General features: G+C 51.6%; 6 protein-coding genes and 1 non-coding gene across 7 annotated transcripts; 4 read left to right on the forward strand and 3 right to left on the reverse strand.

The window, feature by feature from the left end:
- Positions 1 to 871: 871 nt before the first annotated feature.
- QC764_120700 (uncharacterized protein) lies at positions 872 to 4,203 on the forward strand (the record flags this gene model as incomplete). Its single annotated transcript, XM_062943332.1, has 2 exons — positions 872 to 1,647; positions 1,716 to 4,203. The coding sequence occupies exons 1-2, from the start codon at positions 1,172 to 1,174 to the stop codon at positions 4,201 to 4,203; spliced, it is 2,964 nt and encodes a 987-aa protein (XP_062806416.1). The 5' UTR covers positions 872 to 1,171.
- A 2,417-nt stretch (positions 4,204 to 6,620) lies between these two features.
- QC764_120710 (uncharacterized protein) lies at positions 6,621 to 7,256 on the forward strand (the record flags this gene model as incomplete). The annotated part of the gene is made up of 1 exon (XM_062943333.1): positions 6,621 to 7,256. The coding sequence occupies one exon, from the start codon at positions 6,621 to 6,623 to the stop codon at positions 7,254 to 7,256; it is 636 nt and encodes a 211-aa protein (XP_062806417.1).
- An 827-nt stretch (positions 7,257 to 8,083) lies between these two features.
- ISN1 (IMP 5'-nucleotidase) lies at positions 8,084 to 9,666 on the forward strand (the record flags this gene model as incomplete). The annotated part of the gene is made up of 2 exons (XM_062943334.1): positions 8,084 to 8,108; positions 8,170 to 9,666. The coding sequence occupies 2 exons, from the start codon at positions 8,084 to 8,086 to the stop codon at positions 9,477 to 9,479; spliced, it is 1,335 nt and encodes a 444-aa protein (XP_062806418.1). The 3' UTR covers positions 9,480 to 9,666.
- Positions 9,667 to 10,631: 965 nt separating this feature from the next.
- On the reverse strand, positions 10,632 to 12,446 carry QC764_120730 (uncharacterized protein; the record flags this gene model as incomplete). The annotated part of the gene is made up of 1 exon (XM_062943335.1): positions 10,632 to 12,446. The coding sequence occupies one exon, from the start codon at positions 12,444 to 12,446 to the stop codon at positions 10,632 to 10,634; it is 1,815 nt and encodes a 604-aa protein (XP_062806419.1).
- A 2,806-nt stretch (positions 12,447 to 15,252) lies between these two features.
- QC764_120740 (uncharacterized protein) lies at positions 15,253 to 17,657 on the reverse strand. The gene is made up of 6 exons (XM_062943336.1): positions 17,228 to 17,657; positions 16,341 to 17,196; positions 16,157 to 16,219; positions 15,735 to 15,850; positions 15,540 to 15,667; positions 15,253 to 15,406 (listed from the first exon to the last, which is right to left on the reverse strand). Exons 3-5 carry the CDS (start codon positions 16,172 to 16,174, stop codon positions 15,565 to 15,567), a joined length of 237 nt encoding a protein of 78 aa, XP_062806420.1. The 5' UTR covers positions 16,175 to 16,219; positions 16,341 to 17,196; positions 17,228 to 17,657; the 3' UTR covers positions 15,253 to 15,406; positions 15,540 to 15,564.
- Positions 17,658 to 19,896: 2,239 nt separating this feature from the next.
- QC764_0024430 lies at positions 19,897 to 20,029 on the forward strand. The gene has a single exon. It is a non-coding gene; the product is annotated as a tRNA-Met (tRNA).
- Positions 20,030 to 21,710: 1,681 nt separating this feature from the next.
- On the reverse strand, positions 21,711 to 22,065 carry QC764_120750 (uncharacterized protein; the record flags this gene model as incomplete). Its single annotated transcript, XM_062943337.1, is given in 2 exon segments — positions 21,711 to 21,989; positions 22,006 to 22,065. 2 exon segments carry the CDS (start codon positions 22,063 to 22,065, stop codon positions 21,711 to 21,713), a joined length of 339 nt encoding a protein of 112 aa, XP_062806421.1.
- Positions 22,066 to 23,836: the final 1,771 nt, after the last annotated feature.

A 23,836-nucleotide genomic window follows, 5' to 3' on the forward strand; every position in this document is an offset into this window, starting at 1 on the left:
ATGGTCTGCTTCCTGTAAAAGCATGAGATAGACAAGGAACACATAATTTGCCTCTCATGTCGTATTCGGAGTATTATACACACCTGACATATCTAAGTAGTCAGACAGAAGAATTGGCTAACGTGGTTGATTGACATGCATCAATCAAGTACACACGACAAGGTTCCTTATATTCCTCTGGGCCAAGCAATCCTGTGTCACCATGAAAAAGGTGAAACCTATTCGGAGCTAACAAAATGTCTCCGAAAGCTGCCCCGTGTATTTCGAGGGCCTTTTTGAGCCCCTGCCCATTTTCTCTATATGAGTTATAGCTCTCTGAGAGCATATCAGTCCGTCAGCTGAAGCAAGAGAATAAGGGTGGGCAACACCGGCAAGAACCGTCTGCTTCTCGAATAGCTCATGATATGTGGTCACATAGTCACTCGCCGTCAAGACAATGGCGCGGAATTCCGGAGACGATGGCCTTGTCAGAGGTCTTCTTATGATGTGAGAGAGGGGTGGGTTTGAAGACTCCGAGATGAACTGTGTAACATGGACTTGAGGATGGCGACGCTCAGTCCAATGCCAACACAGAAACGCCTCTTTTTGAGAGGTATTTCTGGGCACTCTTTCCCTTAGCGGAATATATTTTGGGAGAAGGATTAAAGACAGTGAATTATATGGGAAGTTTGAAAAAGTTGTTGAGCTTCAAGAGCCCAAGGAACATGGACCGTGAAGGCAAGTGGGGTCTTGGAATGGACTGGCACCGCTAGTTCGGCTGGCCAATAGTGTCCGGGCGTGGGGCAACAAGGCTGGGAGTGGCTGACCACCTGACGCAATGAGTCGCTGAGCTTGCCCACCACAGCTGCCCGTTCCCACTGTGTCGGTTTGCCAGGCTGGCCGTCATCAGTGGACGTTCGTGGTTGGTCCGTCCGAAGCAATTGACAGGACAACCTGGAACATTTCGCCCTCAAACAGCCGCGCCTCCGAAAGGCAAAGCAAAAGCCAGACAAGCTCCCAACCAGTCACAAGGTTCTCGCGAGGATCGATGCGCTCACCAGACACTCTCGGTTCAAGCAGGTAGCAGGGCTGTCTGCTCTCGCAAACGCTTCTGCACTTCAAGATCATCACCCCTCTCCTCCCGGTCCCGCCGGAAGTCTCTCGATAACATAGTTGCCAACACTCGGTTACTATGGGCTGGACGGCCTTCTGGCTGGCCTACCTTTTCGGAGGCATTACCTTTCTGCCTTTGGTCGCCGCCATCCTCTTCGCCCACGCCTACCTGACACTGCCCTACCACGAAGATGCCGATAACGCCTTTCCAAACGCGGACGATCTGGTCCAGCCAGGGGATGATGTAGATGCACTCAAAGCGGCGCAGAAGGACAAGGAGGAAGCCAAATCACGAACAATTCACCATGACACCGATGTGGCTGCCGGCTACTTTGCCGTCTGTCGTGAATACACGCCCATGGGAATCAACGCAAAGCCGATAGAGAGATCAACACCGGTGGGATCAGCTACGGTGGCTGCTCCAAGTCCAAGCGTCTACCAAACCATGTATCGCAGCATATTTGACCGGAAAGGCACATCGAGCCCGCTGGACAACAAGAACGGCGCCAGTCAGCGACCAAAAAAAGCTGGGAATGTTTTCTATGTTGTACTAAGGTCCGTTCGTCGTACACCCCACCTGCCAGCAATGCGTTTCAAAAGGCCCTGTCTAACCTATCTTCCAGACACGGCCACCTCATGCTTTTTGACGATGATGAACAACTCGAAGTGCGCCATGTAGTATCCTTGGCCCACCATGACATTAGCATATATTCGGGCGAGGAGGTCACGCCTGAAGGCGAGCTATGGATCAAACGCAATGCGATTTGCCTCTCGCGCCGTGCAGATGGGCCAGAGTTGGGCCCAGATAGCCAGGTGTCCAAGCCCTTCTACTTGTTCTCAGAGAACTGCTCTGCTAAGGAAGATTTCTACTTTGCCCTCCTGAGAAACCAGGAGCTTTCCTTTCCCACCGAGCACAGAGCGCCGACTCCGATCCAGTTTGAAGTTAAGAACATCATATCGCTGGTCCAGAAGCTGCATTCGTCCGAAGAACATATGCAAACAAGGTGGCTCAATGCCATGATCGGGAGGATATTTCTCGGCATCTACAAGACCAAGGACATTGAAAATCTCATAAGGGAGAAGCTTACGAAGAAGATATCCCGGGTCAAGCGGCCGGCTTTCTTATCCAACATTGAAATCAAGGCTATTGATACCGGCGACTCGGCACCATACATTACCAACCCTCGCCTCAAAGACCTCACCGTTGAAGGAGAGTGCGGTATTGAGGCAGACATGCGCTACACCGGCAATTTCCGGCTCGAGGTTGCTGCAACTGCCCGCATCGACTTGGGTGCTCGTTTCAAGGCACGAGAGGTCAACATGGTTCTCGCGGTTGTTGTTCGAAAGTTGGAAGGACATATTCACCTGAAAATCAAGCCCCCACCGAGCAATCGGTTGTGGTTTTCTTTCCAGCAGGCACCGAAAATGGAGATGACCATCGAGCCTATCGTCAGCTCCCGCCAAATCACGTACAATGTTATTCTTCGTCAAATCGAGAGTCGTATCAAAGAGGTCATTGCCGAAACGCTGGTTTTGCCTTTCTGGGACGACACCCCGTTTTTCAACACCGAACACAAGAAGTGGAGAGGCGGTATATTCCATGACGACAGAATCAAGTCAACGATGGATCTTGAGACCGCGGCGGCTCAGGACGGGGAACTGGATGAAGTTGACCGTTTGGAGGAGACTCAAGGGGCCCCGGAAACCGAGTTGCCACAGATGGAGAAGAGCCATAGCGTGCCAGTGCTCGAAAAGAAGACATCTATTGGCCTTTTTGGAAGGAAAATGAAGAGCAAGACTGATCTGAGAGGGTCAGCTGGGGACTCTACCTCAAGTTTGGATCTGAAGGCCGACCCCAGGACTTCCGTGGCCAGCTTTGAGTCAAACAGGTCAGATGCAAAGTCATCTTCACTAAGCTTAGACTCTCGAAGGGAGGTCAAGAGTGATCTTTCTTCCTCGCCACCTCCTGTGCTCTCAGTACCCTTCGCCCAACCAGCAACACCCACTGTCGGAACCGACCCCATCAACGCTGATCTCTTCAAGCCCTCGTCATCTCCGCCTAATGGAAGCCCAGCCATATCGGCAATGGCGAACCTTTCTGCTCAAGCGCAACCTCCATCACCAGCTCTGACGCCAGTCACGAATGCACATACTACATCGAGCTCGTCAGTTTCTTCGAGAGATGCCACAGACACCGAAAAGGACCTGGACAAAACACCCCAAGGTCGACGCAATACAGCATCCTCGTCCGGCAGCCATGATGATGGTAGAGCTAGATCAAGGTCGCCTTCCGCTTCCACCAAAGGATCGGTGAAGAGCCAGACGGGATCCATCGCCCGGGGCTTCTTCAACCGCCGTGACACTGGGTCTTCGGCTTCCGACACGGCCAGTCTCGCCGATACAAAGAAAGGGGCCGCGCTGGCTGCGGTTACAAATGCCGCAGCATCTGCCAAAAGATGGGGACTGAATGCCTTTCAGAGACGTCTCACTGATGCAGGTTCTGCCACAGACGGTGCACCACCACACCTAGACCTCAACCAGCCGATGGGCCGTGGCCAACCCTTACCTCCCCCAGGAACGCCTCTCCCAATGCCCGACAAAAGTATTCCTGTTTCGCCTATTCTTGTACCAAAAAGGAAGCCGATTCCTCCACCTTCAATTTCATCACAATCTGAAGACTCCTCGGGCCACAAGGTCGAGCGCCGCCCAGTTCCACCACCACCACTTCCCAAGCGGCGGCAGTATCAGAGCGACTCGGTGGTGGACGATGGACACAACATGTTGGTTGTAGCCGCCCCGGCCGATTCCGAACCCACTACGCCGCTCAGTGGCTCACATAGTCCGTCATGGATCGAAGATGGCAAAGCTCATGGCGACAGCTCGGCCAAGTCATCCAGCGATATGCCAGTCATCAAACTCAACGGCGAAAATTCTGGGTCGTCTCCTGAAACTGCACCTATAGACAAAACCCAACCCAGGTGCGAAGGCAGAAAGGGCGGTGGCTCCACCAAGCTGGTGGTGGATGATGACGATGACGACTACTCCGCATGGATGGAGGATCCGTTACCAGACGATGATCTTGACTCCGCAGTCGAGCCATCAAGAGCATAAGTGAGAATATTGGTTTTCATAATAGGGTTTAGGGTTTCATTCTTTTCTTGTTCTTTTGTTCCTTGCGGAGGCGCAATAGCAGGCGTTTGCATGCTCTGCAGGATTGGCTGGATACATGCGGATATACCATTATGCCGGGTAGACACGGGGTGATTCGCTGGCACATTGGGAATGGTGTACGGCGTTCTTGAATTTTTCTTTGGGTCAAACATGTGAATTCACAACAGGAATGAAATACATCATCTTTCAACAGTTGTGTGTCCTGAGTGCTACGACCAGGTATGTCCCCTTCCGCATCACGCAATCTTCCCTCAATCTCGACGTGCGTCTTGACTTGCAGTATGATGGGGACGGGAGGCTATGGTAATATCCTTGTACTGGAGTTTTGGGTTTGCTCTACCCGGTCACTGGGATCGATGTTATTTGTCTTGATCTATGGCATGCATGCTGTGGCAGACGGTCAAGATTGTTGTGGAGTCGATCGAACAAGATTTGCTACGGAAACTGACGAACACCTTCTTCGTACACGCCTTGCTCTATCCTCGACTAACAGTCTATAGGGCATTTACCACGCTCAAGCGAGCTACGGATACTCTCCTGGAAAGAAGACGATGGAGGCACTTATTTGATCAGACAACTCTGCACCGTGGTCGTCAAGGGACACCCACAGCAGAAGCACAATGTCACAACTGCACTATGATTGAATACTCAGCTTTGGCAAGTTGCCCACGGGCTAGCATCGAGCTGCTCCTCGATCTGCATTTCGTTCTGGCCAGTACCAGTTCGTGCCAAAGTCTTTTGTGTGCTCGGGTTTCTACGCAAATGACACTCGCGTGTGTGTTCTCAGCAACTGGTTACGAGTTGCCATATCAGTTTGCTGGGCGGATATAGCACGGAAGAGCAGACGGGACAAGGGGCCCGGCATCGATATTTGCTCTTATTTATTTCCGCCCCTTTTACCCCTGACAATCACCATGATCAGCTCTTGCTTCCGCATAGACTATTTTTGTCGGCGTTCCTCGGCTCGACTGATGCTCTCTTTTTTCAAGATTGATAAAGTGGTTTTCGAGACCCACTCACACATCAAACGGTCGCGCATGAGTTCAGCATATAAACCCTCTCGGCCTTGGCCAACAAGATCGAGAGGGTCCCCACAGCTCAGGCTAAAAAGGAGGCTCAAGGCTGATATCATATAACTCACACAGCACAATCATGCCGCTCTATCCTGATTTTTCCTATTCACTGCCAACTGTACCCACATAAACAAGGATCGACAGCCTGGGTGATTGAACATATTGCGATGTGGGTCGACTGCACATCGACAGACTCAGCACATCGCTTTACAGGCATACCCGAGCAAGCGCGTCTGTCACGAGGGAGGGATTTATATGAGCCGAGGAGAGACCTCGATTTCTTTTGGGCATCACATAGCGTGCGTCTAGAGGGACTGGGAAAGTAGATGAACTGGGACAGTGACGCTGAATGCTTCATCGGGAAGGAGACAGAAGGTGTGAAGCTTTCCATTTGGATGGATATAGGCGCCCCCCTGGTTATTAGTCGATACTCGACCTTTATATCACGACACTTCTACGGGGTCATATACCTACGATACATCTTCACAGCCCGGTAGCTCGCACATTCAACCCGAGACCCGAGATGACCACCGCCAAACCCCGCAATCCCATGATCGACCTGTCCTGCATCAACTGGCGAACAAGCTATCACAGCTCGCCCAGGATTCCGGATTCTAGCGTCCGGTTCGAAATGGGTGGCGGATGCAAAGTTGTCTCGCCCAGAAGAACCATTCTGTGGACAGTTGGGCTCCGTCAACCTCGCTACTACTTCGTTAGATGGTGAAAATCAGGAGACGATGCTTACTTGGGAACACGAAAGGAGACAATATGCCTTGACCCGACGGCAGTATACAGAAGGTTTGGTTCCGCCATATCAAGTGCCCCTCCCTGTAAGTATACAGACATGTTCAGGCTGCTTTTATTTTCCGATCATATGGATAGCTCCCCAGCGGCCCGACAAAAGCAGGGGAGAAGCTCCCACAGTCATGCTTAACGATACAGCTCATCTTCCTCTCGGGTTAAGTCTGTTCCCATAACACGGTGCCAAACAAAGAGCCTCCTCCATCCTGGGTAGCATCGAAGGAAGACTGCAATAACATGTGTTTTAGTTCATCCGGTGGTGCTATACAGTAGGTATGATTCCGGAGAAAAAGGACTTGATATTGCCAATAGGTTTGTCCTCATCCCCCACACGGTATCCAAAGATAGAAACCAGCTACTTCGTAGTCCGGGGTACATACATTCCGCTTGGAAGGAGATAAATAGAAGAACCTCTGGGCTTTACCAACGCCACCAAAGCTCTCTTTCATCATCATCATCATCATCATTCTTGCTACCGTCATCATGAAGTTCACCACCGCCATCCTAGGCCTGGCCAGCCTCGTCAGTCTGGCGGCAGCTCAAGCTCCTGTCGCCTGCCCAACCGCAACCAAAACTATTCAGAACCGGGAGTGCAACAAACGATGCCCTCTTTCCGACTGCGCTTTCTACTCCACTATCCGTCAGCCCTGCAACTGCCCGGCTGCAATCCCGACAGCCACTCTCATCGCCCCTTGCGCGGCCGACTGCCCGTATCAAGGCTGTGATATCATCTTCCGCACCAGCAGCCTCGCCTGCCCTACCCCTACTTCCACTCGCCGTGTCACCACCACCAGCACCCGGCGGACAACCTCCACCACCCCCACGAGGACCTCCGTCCCCATTCAGACCACCAGGGTCATCACCAGCGTTGTCACCCTTCCTCCCCGGATCACCACCACCAGCACCACGTCCACGATCCCCTGCCCGACTGTCACCAGGATCACCACGCCGGGCGACTGCCCTGTTATCCGATGCCCTGTGCCAACCTGCCAGGTCAGAACCACGCAGGTGGTGCCTTGCAACTGCCAGCCGAGGACTGTGCTTTGGGTTCAGGGATGCCCAACCGCTTGTGCTGATGGGTGCTTGACGAGGACGGAGACGGCGAGCATTGCTTGCTGACCCTACCTTTTTCTTGTGTGCCTGGTTCTTCCTTCGTTTTCATCTTCATGTTCCTATTGTCAAAACTGGGGGTTAGTCTCTTGGGTGGTGTTGGTCTCACAATTATGATGTAAATAAATACTTCAGCTGGTTCAACCGATCTTCAGGAGCTCAATACATGAATAAACAACGTTCTTCACAGTGATCCCTGCCACTTGCCAACGCCCAGCTGCCCCAACCCTCCCAAAGATCGAGACCAGGACATTTCACTCCACATCACCATGGCGCAAACCGCCGAAGACTCAACCAACGTTCTCGATCCGCTTCAGAACGAGTGGAGTAAACACTCAAACACCTTCCCGGGGAAGCTCAATGATCCGCGACGATAAGAGCAATGCGGGGGCTGCCAAGCCCAGAGGTCCCTGAAGCACAAGCCAGCTTTGGAGCTCCTGATTGGTGAATGCCCTCGACAGCTGTCCTGTGACATCATTCTGCAACGGCTATTCGTTGGCGACAGTTGACACGCCGGCGCCGCAAGGGGAAACAAAGACATTATCGGAGTCAGCCGATCACCTATTGACAGATATTCCGACTATTGATTTGTTTATCACCGACAGCTAAGCCGTGCTGTGTGTGCGTTGTGTGTCAAGAAGCGGTGACTGTGTGACTGTTTCTTTTGCTGGCACAATATATCAATCAGTCATTCCATTTTGTTTCTTCTCTGTCTCGAGCTCTTGGTCTATCTTTTGCTCACCTACTTTCTACTTCATATACGAATCATTTTTGATACCCAATCTGTTTACTACAACCTCCTGAGCTTGAAAGAGACTTTTGCTTCGACCTTCATCATGACGACCCGATACCGCGTTGAATGTGAGTTTGCTTGCTGCCCCTCGATGAAGACCGGGTGGGTGGAACTGACACCACACGCCAGACGCCCTCAAAACTCACCGGCGCGATCAATTCATCGAATGGATCAAGGGCCTCCTCGCCGTCCCCTTCGTCCTCTACTCCCAACCCCACGGCATCTTCGAATACCCCCCATCCTCGCCCGAGCTCGGCACCTCCCCTCCCGGCTCCCCGAACCCCATCCTCATCAAGGCCCGCGAGGAAGCCCACCGCCGCTACGCCGAAATCCTCCACGACGTCGAGCTCATGATTGACGACCACATTGCCCACCAAAACGACCCCGACAACCCCTTCCCCTCCAAGCTCAAACTCCTCGTCCCCTCCATCGGCCCGTTTTTCACCCGCCTTCCCCTAGAAGCAGCATTCAAATTCCAAGACCGCAAACGCTACATCTCCTCCCGCCGCTTCGTGTCTCCCTCCTTCAATGACGTCCGCCTGATCCTAAACTCAGCCCAGCTGATCTCGGTGACATCCACCACACCAGGCAGCACCCTCCAGCTAGCCACCTTTGACGGAGACGTGACCCTCTACGACGACGGGCAATCCCTCGAGCCGACCTCCCCCGTCATCCCGCGGCTGCTGGACCTCCTCAGGAAAAACATCAAGATCGGCATCGTCACCGCGGCGGGCTACACCTCGGCAGACCGCTACTACGCCCGCCTCCATGGGCTGCTGGACAGCATCGCAACCTCGGTCGATCTGACCCCCGTCCAGAAACGCTCCGTGATCATCATGGGCGGCGAAGCCAACTACCTCTTCCAGTTCGACCCCGCCTCGGAGCACCTGCTCTCCCCCGTCCCGCGGTCAGAATGGCTCACGGCCGAGATGCTCCTCTGGGACGACCGGGACATCACCCAGCTTCTGGACATCGCCGAGGCGGCCCTGGCGGACTGCATCGAGACCCTCAACCTCCCCGCCGTGCTCATGAGAAAAGACCGCGCGGTGGGCATCATCCCCTCCCCCCCCCACATCCGCATCCCGCGCGAGTCGCTCGAGGAGACGGTCCTCTGCGTGCAAAAGATCCTCGAGCTGTCCTCGGCCGGGAGGAGCAAAAAGGTGCCGTTTTGCGCCTTCAACGGGGGCAACGACGTGTTTGTGGACATTGGGGACAAGAGCTGGGGCGTGACGGTTTGTCAGAGGTGGTTCAGGGATCCCGAGACGGGGAGGCCGATAAGGGGGGAGAACACGCTGCACGTGGGTGATCAGTTTCTCAGCGCGGGGGCCAACGATTTCAGGGCGAGGAGCGTGGGGACGACGGCTTGGATTGCGAGCCCGGCGGAGACGGTGGAGTTGCTGGATGAGTTGGGGGAGCTGATGGGGAAGAAGATGTCTTAGGCTGGTGGTTGGCTTGGATCACTGGGTGGGGGAGGGATGATGATGATGATGATGATGATGATGATGATGCAGGATGCAGGATAGCAACGGAAGGGGAGTTGAAAGATGAAAGATGTGGTTTGGATAATTCAACAAACAAACAAACAAACACTTTTTAATGCATATAATGATGAAGCTCACTTTATACATGTCATTATATGTGTACCAAACTGCTTTACTCTGTTCTATCTACCACACGACATGAAAGAAGACACATTTCACTTTACCTTTTTTTTTATTTATTTTTTTTGGATGCAACCTACGTTTCTCCAACAAACACACATCCTTGATCTCAATCTCAATCTCAACCTCATTTCAAATATATATATATATATAAATATAAAAATTTAAACAAGCGGATCTCAAGAGTCATGTTTTTTTTAAACCCACATGGGGTGATTCATAAGGTAAGGTATATATATAGGCGGAGGGGGTATTCGTCTCCTCTTCTTCTTCATCCTCCTCAACAAACAAAGCTAACACTCAACAGACAAAAGAGATAGTAAAAAAACAAAACAAAAAAAGGCGAAGGGGGTTAGGGGGGGGTATATTCCGCAAGAAAAAGAAAAAAAAAGAAAAAAAAACAATCCAGAAATCCAAATTCCATCAAAGACATCCTCCTGAAACAAGAGTTGTGATCAGCAACTCCTTTATGCTAACATGCTATATTCCCGACCTTGCTCCCATGATGACCCATCCCTAATTCCCATGGCAGAGAGGCCTTTTCCCCCCAATGCCAATGCGCGCATGCTGCCGTATCTTTTATGTGTGTATCTCTTGACTTCTCCCACCCACAATAAAAAAATCTATGTGATTGATGCTTTCCCCCAATGTCTTGCATGCAGCTGATGTATATATGATGCTTCTTCGTTGTTGTGTGTGCCCACCATCACCAGCCCGTTCCCGCTTCGAAAGTGGAAGAAATAAATGTTTGGAACAGTGGGGGGACGTGTTGCACAAAAGACACAAGAAAAAAGAACCCCGTATTAAAATAGGTACAGTGATGAATCATAGAAATCGTAAACACACACACTTTCGGATCGTCAGGGTGGCGGGCAAAGGAAAAAAAAAAGAAAAAAAAAAGAAAAAAAAAAGAAAACAAAAAAGGGGTATCTACCACCGAGACGACCCAAACGGGGCTCCAAAATTGTTGCTCTTCTTGATCTTGAGCGGGATCTCAAAGTCCTCTTCGTCGTCACCACTCTTGGTGCTGCTGTTGTCCTTCTCGGTGGTGCTAGAGGCCTCGGATGTCTCAGACACGGAGGCGTCGGCCTGGGTCTCGGCCTCCTCGGACGAGTCGGCATCCTTGAGCACAGCCGGCAGGGAAGCCTCGCGGTCCTGAGCTACCTCCTCCAACTTGTCGGACAATCTGCGAAAAAATATCTCGTCGTGGGCAGGCATGTTGCGCACCATCAACGGGCCTTTTAGACGGACGTCACCCTCGCTGGGCTCATAAACCTGCTCGGGGTGGTCATCCGCCGAGTCGGCATCGGTGAGCTGCTGTGCGATCTCGATAGCCTGCTGTTCCACCTGCACCGCCGCTTCAGCCTGGCCGAACGCACCGTCGCCCTGCTGAATGGTCGGCGTGCTTTCGCCGCTGCTTGTAGCGGTCGCAGCCCCGGATGATGCGACAGTGGTCAGAAGCGACAGGGAGTGACTGGGAGTGTGGCCGGCGTGCATCGTCAGACGGGCCGACTCATGGGCCGCCAAGACCTGCAACGTCTCAACCTTGGCCGCGCGTGGTGCTTTGGCTTCGTCTGATGAGTTTTGTGGGGAAGAAGACCGGCTAGACGCATTCGAACCTTCGACCGATGGACCATCTGTGAAGGTGGGCTTCTGAATGGCAGGCGCCTTGAGCGGAATTCCCTCCAGCTCTGGGATGATCTCCTGGATGTCGACAACCGGCACAGGGGTGCTGCCGTCGGTTTCGGATGCTGTGGCTGAGATGGGCGAAAGGCCGGAGCTTGGGATATGTCCAATGGAAATTCTCTCGGGGAGGGGTTCCAGAACATTCGATGCCGTTCGGAGCTGGGGAAGAGAGCTGTGCTTCAGTGCTGGGCCTGGCGATCCACCCAAGCTTGCCGGGTGGAAAACTGCAAGGTTCTTGGGGGCAGCGGGACCGTTGCTTTGAGACGAGTGGGAGCTCTTCATGCTCTCTGGTGATGCTTCCCAAGCCGCGCCTCCACGCAAGCCACTCGCTGACGAGAAAGAGCCCTGGTCCGACAGGACGTTGCCGTTTCGTGGCGAGAGCATGTTGCCAGCACCGCCCAAAAGCTGATTCTGCAGGTGTTCGATTTGCTTGAGGAGGAGCGCCCTCTCAGTTTCCCACTCGGCGCGCTCCTCCTCCATCAATGCGCGCTCCTCCTTGTAGACCTCCTCTGCGCGTTCGCGGTTGGCCTCCATATACTTTCGCTCAGCTTCCCAAGCCTCTCGTATCCGTCCGTTCTGGGTGAGGAGTCGTCGAATCATGGAGGCTTGAGAGGCGCTGCTGTTGGAATCTGAAAGGGAGCGCGGGTGGCCACCGGGGCCGTTAAAGCTCAGTCCATGGATGGAGCCGCCGGTGGAATCCTGGCTGGACCGGGAGTTGTTTTCTTGGCCAGCTGGCGATGCTGTGCTCTGTCGCGCCTGTGGTGGGACGCTGCTGGATCGGTACTGGTCGTTCAAGATGTGCGGTGACAGGAACGACTGCTGGTGTGGACCAGGACCTCGAACACCTGGCGACAGCGGCGAATAGACGTGTGCTTTTGGGTTGCCGTGTATCCTCTGGTCGAAATAACCGGCAGCACCTCGAGGCAGCGTCAAGGGCGATATGATGGTGGAAGAGGTATCGCTGGAGAGGGTGGTGGGAAAAGACTGGCGCACATCGGATTCCACGGCGCCAGAGGGCCAAAAGGCATCCGAGGGAAGTTTTGTTGCCAAAGTGGCCATGGTTGCTATCCAGATTCGGGTTTTTCTTCTTCTTTTTTTTTTTTTTTTTTTTTTCCGTAGGTTCGCAGGCAATTGACGGGTTGGTGAAGATAAAAAAAATAAAATAAAAAAAATAAAAAGGACGCAATGGATAGCCACCAAAGGGTCCAGAATTGGCAAGGGGGCTCGCGGCTCTTTCTACTATGGGGTTGATGTCATCCCACGATCTAGGTTCGGACGGATGTGTACACCTCGGCTAGGAACTGGGCTAAGGGCCGTTTTGGGTCCTCAGATGATTTGCTGCTGCTGCTCGACTTTAGTGACCTGTTGGCAGGAGTGGAGTTGCGACTGCGACAAGTCGGCATGTGCTTTGGTGCAACTGGGGCATAAGGTTCCGGTCGAAGGGACGAGCGTGCCACGAGGCCCGAGAAGCTGGATACTTGGACGACTAAGATGTGGTGTGGGCTTGTTGGGTTGGTGTGTTGTCGAAGAGAACAGCAGGTGGTCGAAACAGCTGGGCGGAAACGGCGGGACCGTCGAGGGACAGAGAAGAGTGTCAGCGGCCAGCAGAAGGATGGGAATGTTTTGCGGCACGGGGGCATGGAGTTTTGAAGAAGGGACGTGGCAGGGTAGGCAGCCTTGTTCAGTTGCTGTCTGTCTGCCAGCAGCCAGCTGAGAGGGTTGTGACGAAACACGCGATCAGAAAAGTGGGTCCTCCCGGCGGCATCTGCGGGTCGCATTCCCATTCAGCGGGGAGCGGCACTGCAACACAGAACCCTCAGCATATCTCCCCCTCCCTCCCCCCCCACGGCCCATCAGCCGGTTGGCCCAAGCGAAACCACGAGCGCCGCCTTCCAGTTTTGGTTTGTCGTTGTGTTTCGTACAAAGTATGTTCATTTTTCCATCTCGGATGCTACTCTTTTTCCAACAACAGAACAGCATCTTTCTGCCCAAAGACCGGCCGGCCGGCGGTAAACAAATTCGCCGGACTCTGCCCGGCCATCCTTGACACTTGGCGGTCGCTTTGTGGGGACGGGCGGCAGTTGGCCAGTTCCAAAAGGATACCGCCTTTTTGTCTGCTGAACAAAACAAGGCAAATAGTGGAAACGCTTCCCAATCTACAAAGGCCAAAGCAGAGCATCACCGCCATCGACCTGGCAGACAGACTGATGTCGGACAGAGAGTCTGTCTGACTCTTCCACTGTAGAGTCAACCGGGGGCTTGGGAGGGAAAGAAGCTGCTGTGGATGTGTTGGCACCACACAACTAAACTCCTCGGTACAAACCGCCCCGGCAGTCAGCAAGGGTCCACCGACGCTTTTTATGCCTTTGCAGCCGTTCCTGACAGCTGCAACCCCAATCCGGCTTCGGGAGGCTTCATTGGCTGCCCTACTTTGTTTCAAACCCGGTGTTGCTCTGTCAAATGCCTGGTTTTCGGTCCGAAGCCGACCTATCAAACACCAAAAACAAAAGACATCTGAAGCAAACCAAAACATTTCCAAATAGAAACAGAAGAACATCGTTTCTCTATCATCAAAACCCTAGTTCCCCCGAGTTCGTGCTAGCGCAAGCAAAACCCCCGAAAGAGAAAAAGACCCCTGGGACGGCCGGGGTTTGATGCGGGGAGCGGCCCGCGGACGCTCAGTGGGATGATCTGGCCAATCACACGCTCAAAATGCCATCTTTGCCGGATCTGATTGGGCACAGCAGGTCCCAATCCATGTTGTGCCTCTTTTCTCTGTTCTGTCGTTGCGGGGGTTGGATGCACCTTTTCGATAAATTCATGGTCACGAGGAGGGTTTATGAGCCAGACTCCCACGACTCGCAGACCGTCAATTTGCCCTCCCCCTCCCCCGTGTTTTCTCCGCATTTTGGGCAGCTCGAGGAATTGAGATGGCGTGCGTGCGTGCTGTGGGTGATTGTTTGTGGGTGATTGTCTGTGGGTGATTGTCTGTGGGTGAGGGGAACCAAAAATGGGGTTCCATCAACCAAAAGATGCCGTGCGTTTTTGGGGTCTTGCCCCCGACGATGAGAATGGAAGCGGAAGCTGCGGAAGGGGTCCCTTTTTACATCAGGGTCTAGAACCCCTAGGGAAACTGTCAGTCCAGGACCCTGGGGAAACTGTCAGCCTAAGGCCGGAACCCGGACCGGAGTGTTTGCTGCTACCAAGCAGGTGCCACGCAAGGTGTTGATCGTTATCCAGTTTATCAAGAGCTCGGGGAGGAGCTCATTGGAACAATCCGGGACTCTGAGTACGGGCCCTGTCGAGAGAGCTGCGAAACGGCCGACGCATCCCATCCCACCACGCAAGCAAGTGGTTTGCGGTTCGTGGAAATGGAATTGAGGTTGGCTTGCTTGCTTTGGCCGAAGAAGAAAAAGCGCGCAAAAATGCCGGTAGTCGGATTGATGCAGGAGTCGGTCGGGCCTACAGGGTGCGAGGGAGGGAGGGCTTGCACAGAATGCTTCTTGTCTGGAGAGGACCAACCACATGCTGCGGACTACGGCTGCGCCACCGCATGCTCTCTCCAAGGGAGAACATGTAGATGCTGTGGGTTGTCTGGCTACGGATGGAGGAAGAACTGCAAATGAATGTGGACAGGGAACCAGGACAGAAGGCGAGGGAGTCACTGGACATTGGTCTCCCAAAAACCGCTGGAAGGAAAACACAAGGGACAAATCGAGATATGCTAGAGACACTCTCTGACGGGAGACATCGGGGCATCGTGGGGGGATCGCAAGCAGGAGAACGGAACTTGGCACACTAGGTACGGATGTTGGGGAAAGCTGATATCCGACATGCAGGTGTTCAACACAGCACAATTAGACGTCGGGCCATCAAACATGAGCCTTCCAAGATCAGCCCGAGATCTCAAAAGAAGCACAAAAGCACTGTCAGACTCGAAATAGGCATCGAAAGCAGACAGCGAGAGGCATTCTGATCAGAAAAGAAGAGGCCCAGATTATTTTTCCCATGCAACCATCCAGAGCCCATACTGTTCCGATTCCGACCCAAATATCCCATCCATTATTAGCCCAGGATACCATTATGTCTCGTCAACAGCTCATTCCACCCAACCCCCCCAAAAGTCCTCCCAAAGTCCTCCCAAAGTCCTCCCAGAGCCCGCCCGAAGCCAACCGCCTCAAGGGCGGGATAAATAGCGCCCCATGGGCGAGTTAGGATCCAACATGAGTTTCAGGTGCGGCGGGTTGTCCTTGGTGAGGCAGTTGCCACAGATTTTGGGACTATACAGCAGAATCAGTCGACCAAGCATATCGAGGGACAAGCAAGTGGGAGAGCAAAAACACTCACGACTCCTCAAACTCCAAAATCTTGGGCTCACACCTGGCAATTTTGCCATACTGCGTGAACTTTTCGCAATGCTTGGTCGCGAGCCAGCGCAGGTGGCCGCAGATGAGGTACTCTCTCTGATCAGCATTAGCACATGGGCCATAGGGGCGTTCACGAGCGCTTGGTTCAACACGCGAGGAGGGGGGCGGGAAGATTGTGGAACGAGAAACAGCACAAGCAAACGGACCGGACGGGACAGAGATGGAGACCTGCCCGGAAGCGAAGACGAGGAGGAGGTCGACATCCACAAGAAAACAAAAACATAACAAAACAAGCGGCCGCGACTGGAATGGGACGACAGAACAACAGCCAGAAGGGCGAGAAAAACCATACGAGAGCCAAGCAAGACTGGGAGAAGGAGAACAAAGATTTCGAGGGCATACCTGCTTGTACTCGCACATGATGGGAGATTATCCTGTGACCTGGTGTGGTATGGTTCAGGGTGCCTGAGTGAGTGGTGAGCGTTCGTGAGATTCAAGAGAGGTGTTGAGTCTGCTGAGCGAGAGAAGTGTTTGGGTTGCTGAGCGAGAGAGAAAGTGTTGACGGTCTAACGCGGGGTACTCTTACACTCGATGCTCAGGGCAAAGTCGGTCTCAGAGTCGCTCTGGAAGGAGAGCGGTGTTGAGTGGCGGTTTGAAGGGCGGTGGTATAAGGCGGTAAGGCGACGAGAATTATGACCAGCAACTGACCCATAAAAGAGTGTTTGTTGGAAGGAACGAGTGATAGAAGACACAACTGCTCTGGAAAAAGGTGATTTCCTCACACTCTGAACGACCGGACGTCTCCCTCCATTTATCATCATCATTCTGGTGAGGGGGATGGAGGGGCTGATAAAGGGCGGCAGGATCGCCATGCTGGTTTCTTTTTCCGCTGAGACAGCGGATAGCCTTCCTGTTGGTAGATAACTGACAGAAGAAGCAACGCAAGCCAGGGAGGAAAAAAAAAAAACTTGAACTCAATCCGACTTGGTATGTGACGAAACATTTCACTCTGCCTCGCCCAACCACATCGCTGGCTTTGTCAAGTAGCGACCACTCACCAATGATGTTTGATAGTATCACGAAGCAGAACTGACACTCAAAGCCGATCAAGTCTTCTGGACACACCATCATGACCACCCAGAGCAAGAAACAAACAAGCTCTTCGGGCCGTCGTGGAAGCACTCGGCAAACTACTTCTCCGGACTCACATCTCACCTCCCCGTGGTTGCTTCTTCTTGCTGAGCTGAAAAGTGACTAGCGAGAAAGGGCGGCATGTCAAGTGCATGCCGACATGGTGCGTCGTGCTTGTTTCGGTTCAGGAGAGACGATCCGATACCTGCAACAACAGATAGCAACCAGCTCGGCCAGCTGTTTCGGACAAGTCATAAGGGTGCTCACCGCGGGTACGCCTGCCTAACTCCCCGTCGGGCTCTGAGTTGTTCGCGCTGGGACAGGCCACAAGACAAGGCGTTCTAGGTCTTGCGGTGCTCGGACACAAAACCTCCTTGCCTGCCGCTTATTGCCGCCTGGCTTTAAATGCGGTGGCTTTGTGCTCAATGTCTTTCTCAGTCATGGGGCAAACAGCCAGCATGTGAAGGGTTGGCGGTGAGGTGCTACAGTGTCACGGCTGTCATCCGTCAGAACAAGGCAATTGTTGCACCAAACAGTCAACCGTTTGGACGATGGCCAGTCCAGCTTTCATCACTGTCAAGCAAAGTAACGTTGTCTTCTTCCCTCGTTCACAAGTCTAGGCCGGCAAAGCTCACCTGCAAGTTCAAGCTTCAAGAAGCGTGGTGATGACCGATCAACCATCTGCTGATCTGCGCGCATTGAGCACAGTGTCGCAAACACAGCTATTCTTACTCCCAGACTTTTGCTATCGGGTTCTCCTGATTTCGATTCCTTCGGCCCCAGTCACATTTTCCATGTCTCTTTCCCTCATTCTCTCACATCGCCCAAAGAACCTTACAGTCAGCCAACTTGGAGCACGCCATTGATTCGTGGTCGACACTTCCACGATTTCTTAGCGTGTCACGACATAGGTACAAGGCAAGAAGAGAAAAATCAGTCTGTCGCGAAGGGCACTGCTGCATGGAATCACCCGGACAGAGAGCTTCTGGAAGGTTTGCCTTGCACGACTTCATCTACGATGGGCCTTGATCTCCGTCCTTTGCGGATGGCTTTACCGCTGGAGGATACGGATAGCTGATGCGACGGGTGGTGGCATAAGGGCCAAGTGCTGACCATGCTGTGCTCTCACGCCGTGCAGACAACAAAAGATAAAGTAGAGAGAGATACCTGCCTCCCCATACGACTCTCACATGCCTAACTGCAGACCACGCCCAGCAAAACCTCTTGGCAAAGGTGACTCTCCGGCTCTCTAGAAGGAGTGTCTTGCCAAGGGTGGTGATACCTGCCCGTCTGAGGAGGTGAGAAGAGAGCTTGCGCACAAGGCTTTCGTTCATACTCACCCACCGCTAGCAAGACTGTAGATAACAAAACCACTAGGAGGGTTCTACGAGAACTTGGAAGGTATGACGGTATGACGGTATGACCCAGCATGGATCTATCAAAGCAATAGTCACCCCGAACGCGAGTGTACCACCTGCCAAGAGACTCCCTGTTGCTCAACAGTCCTCATCCCAGGTGTATCACCTGCCAAGAGGCTCACCGCGCCGCTGTTCGGTCTTCTCTCGTAGAAAGGTTGCAGGTGTAACACTTGGCAAATCTGCTGTGAAAAAAGATGAAAATACCGAGTGCCGTCTTGGCGGGCTCTTTTTTCTTGTGTTTGTCATTTTTCAGAAGGAAGGGGGTGGGGGTTGGGTTATTCAGAGGACAAGACAGTGTGAAATGTGAGTCGTTGGGTTGAGATGAGAAGTCTGTATCAGTCATAGGTATTCCAGATAAGAATGATAAGGTAGGTACTTTAAGTGCTGTCGGGGTAGAGAAATCATCGTGGCTCTGTCAAGCTATTCTGTGTAAATAGGCTCATGTTTCAGGGGCGATGCTTTTGATGCGTCGATCACATACGCGGTCAATAACAGGGCTTGAAGCAGGGCAGCCCTCTGGTTCGTCTTGATTTGGTCCCGTATTCTGTATTGGGTGAGACACAAAACTTGGCAGCTTACGTCTCTGTGATCTATCACAGAGGCCGAGCCGTTCAGTACCTATGCTATCACCTCGTTAGCAGCGGCGATGATTTGCTGTTCACAGCTTCGGCGAGGCTTCAGATATCTGGGTAGCTGTGAGCTGTTCTCGTGTAAAGCGGCAATAGTACTCGAAAGTTACTCAAAGGTAGTCTTGAGAGTTCTTGTGTATGTAGGTGGAACATAGAATGGCTCATGAGCTGATTGGCAGTATGGCATTTGTTCAGGGGTTACACCAACTTGCACCATGCTCACACGGTTTAGCCATGCCATTAGAGAGGCGGTCTTCAAGTAGAACCCAGAGTCGGAATATGGAAGGAGTGTTTTAGTCATGTTATAGGTTTCGCCATGTTGAGGTCGAAACAATGAAGGACATCAGTCCCGTTCTGAGTTCGAGCAAACACATATCACTTCCAAGGCAATACATAGGTACTTTTTCCAAGTTCTGAGGAGTACAGCTATGACCACATAACAATGCTGTCCCAGTATCTTAAGTCTCAGGAGCAGGCAAGGTGTTGGGAGAATCGCTGACTACATATGCAGTGATCGTTATACCTGTACTAAAGACCCTTAACCGGTGACCACGTCTCGAGACTGGGGTCTTCTTCATTCTTGATCGAAAAAAACCAGGAAATAGTCTGCGAACAGGCCCAGGCCGACACTTGTGTTGTACAGCAGAATATTTTTGAGTCTGACCCCGAGAAAAGAGCAGCGCCTTTTTTGGTAAACCCTAGAAGGAAAAGGGGTAAGAGCAGTGCTCAAACGTAATGGAAGCAATGTAACGGAAGCAATGTAACGGAAGCAATGTAATGGAAGCAATGTAATGGAAGCAATGTTCTGTTCTTTGAAGGGAACACACCCTTCCATAACAAACACCACAAGGCAGCCACCCAGAAAAAGAGATGTAGCTAGTAACTAACTAATTAACTAAACAACACCAACAAAGACAAAAAAAAATTACATAAACACTCCCCTCGGACCAGGGAACCAAACTAATGGGAACTGTGAGGCTCGAACTCACGACCTCAGGATAACTCTGATGTTATGCAACCAGATCATATTTCTCCTTGTCATCAAATCTGACAAATTTCATATGAGACCTGCGCTCTTCCAACTGAGCCAAGCTCCCTGTTTTCCTGTCATGTTCTCCTCCCTACAGAAACGTTTCCCATTAAGCTTTTCCCACTTCTCCTCACAACTCCCGAGTCAGTCCGGTGGACTCTCCCTCCCAAGCCCCCCAGGTGGAGAAAACCAGGACTTGTTCCCAGGATAGCGCTTCTTCTTCCCACCGGCACTTGCTCTTATCCAACCTCGTTGGCTTTTCTTGCCAACACGCAACCCCCCAAAAAAAAAAGAAGACAGGGGCCAAACTCACCCAGAATGACTGGAGATCACACCATGAAACGTGGTCGCGTGATACTCGACACTCCTTGTTTCCCCCTTTCCGGCCTCCCCATGCAATGTGTCAAGGTGCTTTGGACAGCTGTTCTTTTGTCTACCATCGACATCAACAATCAAACCTCGCGTTGGGGGAACACAAAACCACCAACACTTGCTTACATATCCCGCTGAGGCTTCCTCAAATCTAATCTGACACGTGCTGCATATCTCAACCTTGATAGGGCCATTTTATATCCTTCAAAACCCCCTTCCAGAACTTCCCAGAAAACCGGGAAACCCACCACCTGTCTCTGACCGTCTACGCACCTGCCATGTACAAACTCACATGCATATATGCCCCCCATAACATGCCGACCTTTGCCTACAGTGGGTTGGAATTGTACGTAATAACAAAATCCTTTCACAGATCTGCAATCCTCCATCGTGACTAATCGGCTTTCTTTTTATTTATTTATTTTTTATATATTTTTTTATATATTTTTTTATATATTTTTGTGACGAACCCCTATCCAGAACCTCTGAAAGGAATACTGGTTGAAGGCACTTCTGAACAATCCTGGTTCGTTACAGCTAAATAGTGTACAACAATGGCTTGTCTCTATCACAATAGTCTGAATACCAACGATTGTGACTTGTATTGCATACTGCGGAACTGTCTATCTACACCAGCCAGTTCCTCCGTATATATAGACCTTATGCCAAGCCTGGCACTGTCCTGGATCGATTGACTCGACCCTCGATCTTATCGATACCGTCCCTTTTGGGATTGACTCTTCTGGATCGATCCTCGATCCCAATGATCCAGTTCTGATTGGTCCTTGTTCCTGTACTAACGATTGGTCCGTGGTGCGCCCCGCGCTCCACCAAGTGTCAAGCCGTGACAATTTTTTATTTATTTTTTATTTATTTTTTATTTATTTTTTATTTATTTTTTATTTATTTTTTATTTATTTTTTATTTATTTTTTATTTATTTTTTATTTATTTTTTATTTATTTTTTATTTATTTTTTATTTATTTTTTATTTATTTTTTATTTATTTTTTATTTATTTTTTATTTATTTTTTATTTATTTTTTATTTATTTTTTATGTATTTTTTATTTATTTTTCACTTTTTATGTTTTTTTGGGTTTTTTTATTTATTATTTAGTTTTTGTGTTATTTTTTTTCAATTTTTTTTTTAAGTTTTTTCATTTTTATGGTTTTTTTATTTTGTATTTATTTATTCATTTATTTTTTAATTTTTACGTACTGTAGAGACCGAACAAAAGACGGCTGGCTATACATAAAACAAAACAACCGGACACTGGTTCCCACCCCCGCCGGGTCCCGTGTGTGCAGCCCCCACCACACCCCACCTTGAACAACAACATCACCATTCCCGGCTTCGGTGGTAGGCTGAACATTCATCACCCCATTCCCATTATCATCATCATCATCATCATCATCATCATCATCATCCATCGCAACTTCGGGGAGTCGGGGTCCCGGGTCTTACCCTGGTCCGTGGTTTTTGCATCTGCCGTGTTGCGAGATCCACTCAGACCCGCACCCGGAAGGAGGGCCAGGACTCGCTCCCGTCGCTCGCTCGTTCGGGCGGTTCGGAGGGGATCGCGCGGTAAAGAGCGGCGGCGGATGAAACGATAAAACTTGTGTGTGTGTGTGTGTGTGTGTGTGTGTGTGTGTGTGTGTGTGTGTGTCTATGTGTGTGTGGATATCTGATGGGTATGAGACACTAGGCTCTACGATGTGGAAAACTAGCATCACAAGGAGTTTCTCCCAAAGATGGCAATGGGAATAGTAAGGGTAAATGTCTCTTCTTGGCTGGTAGGTTGGGTGAAAAAGATGCAACCCAAGAAGTCTTGATGGCCCTCCTTGTCAACTTGCTTGTTTGGCATGTTCAGATAACACCCCAAGCCAAGCTTCCACCAGTCGTGATCAAATTACAAAAGTACGTATGAAACCCCCACAAAAAAAAAAAAAAAAAAAAAAAAAAAAAAGAACCAAGAAATCGAAAGAATTGTGAATCGCGGCTTCTATGGTGGTTCGCTTTTCCCACAACGCGACAGAAAGGACGGCGATTTCAGACGCTTCCACGTAGCGCAGCAGCAGCTGAACGGTGCTGCCAGTCAGCGGACCCGGCAAAGACGGCACGGCGGGAATAACAAAAGGAGCCCAATGCCAGAGGGGGCGCACGACTTTTCCGACAAAAGCTTAACATCCTGTCTTGGGGACCACCAAGCAGATGGTCGGAAGCTTGTCGGGGTCACCTCGCGTCATCACCACCTCCGGCCACTCATCGGGCGTGCTTGGGGCGGCAGGGCGTTCTTTGGGGTCCTCGGGGGTTGTTGTTGGGGTTGGCTTCAAGCTGTGCAAACCTGCTCGCTACGTCAGCCGGCCTCCGGGTCGGCGAAAATATGATGGGGTGTGCCATCCCGTCCCGTGATGTTGTTCCTCGAGGATCCGAGCACTTGGGCTACCGGTCTTTTTGGGCTTGGTCCGAAGCTGTGTCAGCATCCCATCTCGATATCCCAAGATCATACGTAAATGTCAAGAAAAAAAGGGGTCCTGGGTTGACCGTCTTGGCTTCCTTGCCAAGCGACGGAATACCGATGCCAAGTGGTTCACGGCGTCCTTGTTCGGCTGCAGGTACCGAACTCGTCGATAAGTTCCGCAACAGACGAATGTGAAAGCTTACGAATGTCGTGGTGTTTGCTGGCGTTGGCTTGGTCGTGGCAGAAGGGAAGCAACAAAGCTGGCTAGCGGTCAAATGATGCGACTAGTTGGCAGCTAACTACAGCAAAGTATCCAGTACATCTAGCACTTGACGCCTGGGTCAGCCCAATCACGAGACGAACCAGATAGGAGAGGTGGATGGCGGTTAGCCCTGTCCCAAACAACATGCAAACACACGTTGCGTGCGGGATTTTTCCATGTCTATCATGATGTGCTGGCCAGGCTGGCTGAACTTCACCTTGCTGATATCAGACCATGTTCGTTGCCATGTTGGGAAAGTTCAGAGTGCCAAAGGCCGTCGTGGAACGCTTGGTTCCTTCTACCCTATTGCATGGTAGAGCCAATCAGACCGCCCAGACGGGGCAGGTTCCATGTCAGGGGCACTGGGAGGGCATACAGAGTAACGCATACAAACCTCAATGAAAGCTAGTCTCAACGAACCGATGATATCTCCCGCAAACTTAGCCTCCCGCCTCGGAGCAGGTTGTAAAATGGGGTCGTGAAGAAACGCCGGTTCTGGTTCTGGTTCCGCCAAGAGATATGGAGCTTTGAAAAGGGCAGGCTCCCACGAGCACGAGGGAACTTGGAATCCAAGATGGTCTCTCGTCCGTCACTTGTTCTCCATTGCCCAAGGACGCAGAGGAGTGAGTTCGGTCTGGAGACGAGTTCACGCACCAGAGCGGCATCCACACGGCTCCTCCCATCCAAGAGTGCGGAACACCTCCTCTTCTCCTTCCGTGCCCACACCCCCTCTCCCCATCCTTCACATCTGCCATGTTTTGGGTCGTACTTGGGGAAC

This window comes from Podospora pseudoanserina, chromosome 1, assembly GCF_035222485.1.
Source record: "Podospora pseudoanserina strain CBS 124.78 chromosome 1, whole genome shotgun sequence".
In the NCBI taxonomy this organism is placed as follows: domain Eukaryota; kingdom Fungi; phylum Ascomycota; class Sordariomycetes; order Sordariales; family Podosporaceae; genus Podospora; species Podospora pseudoanserina.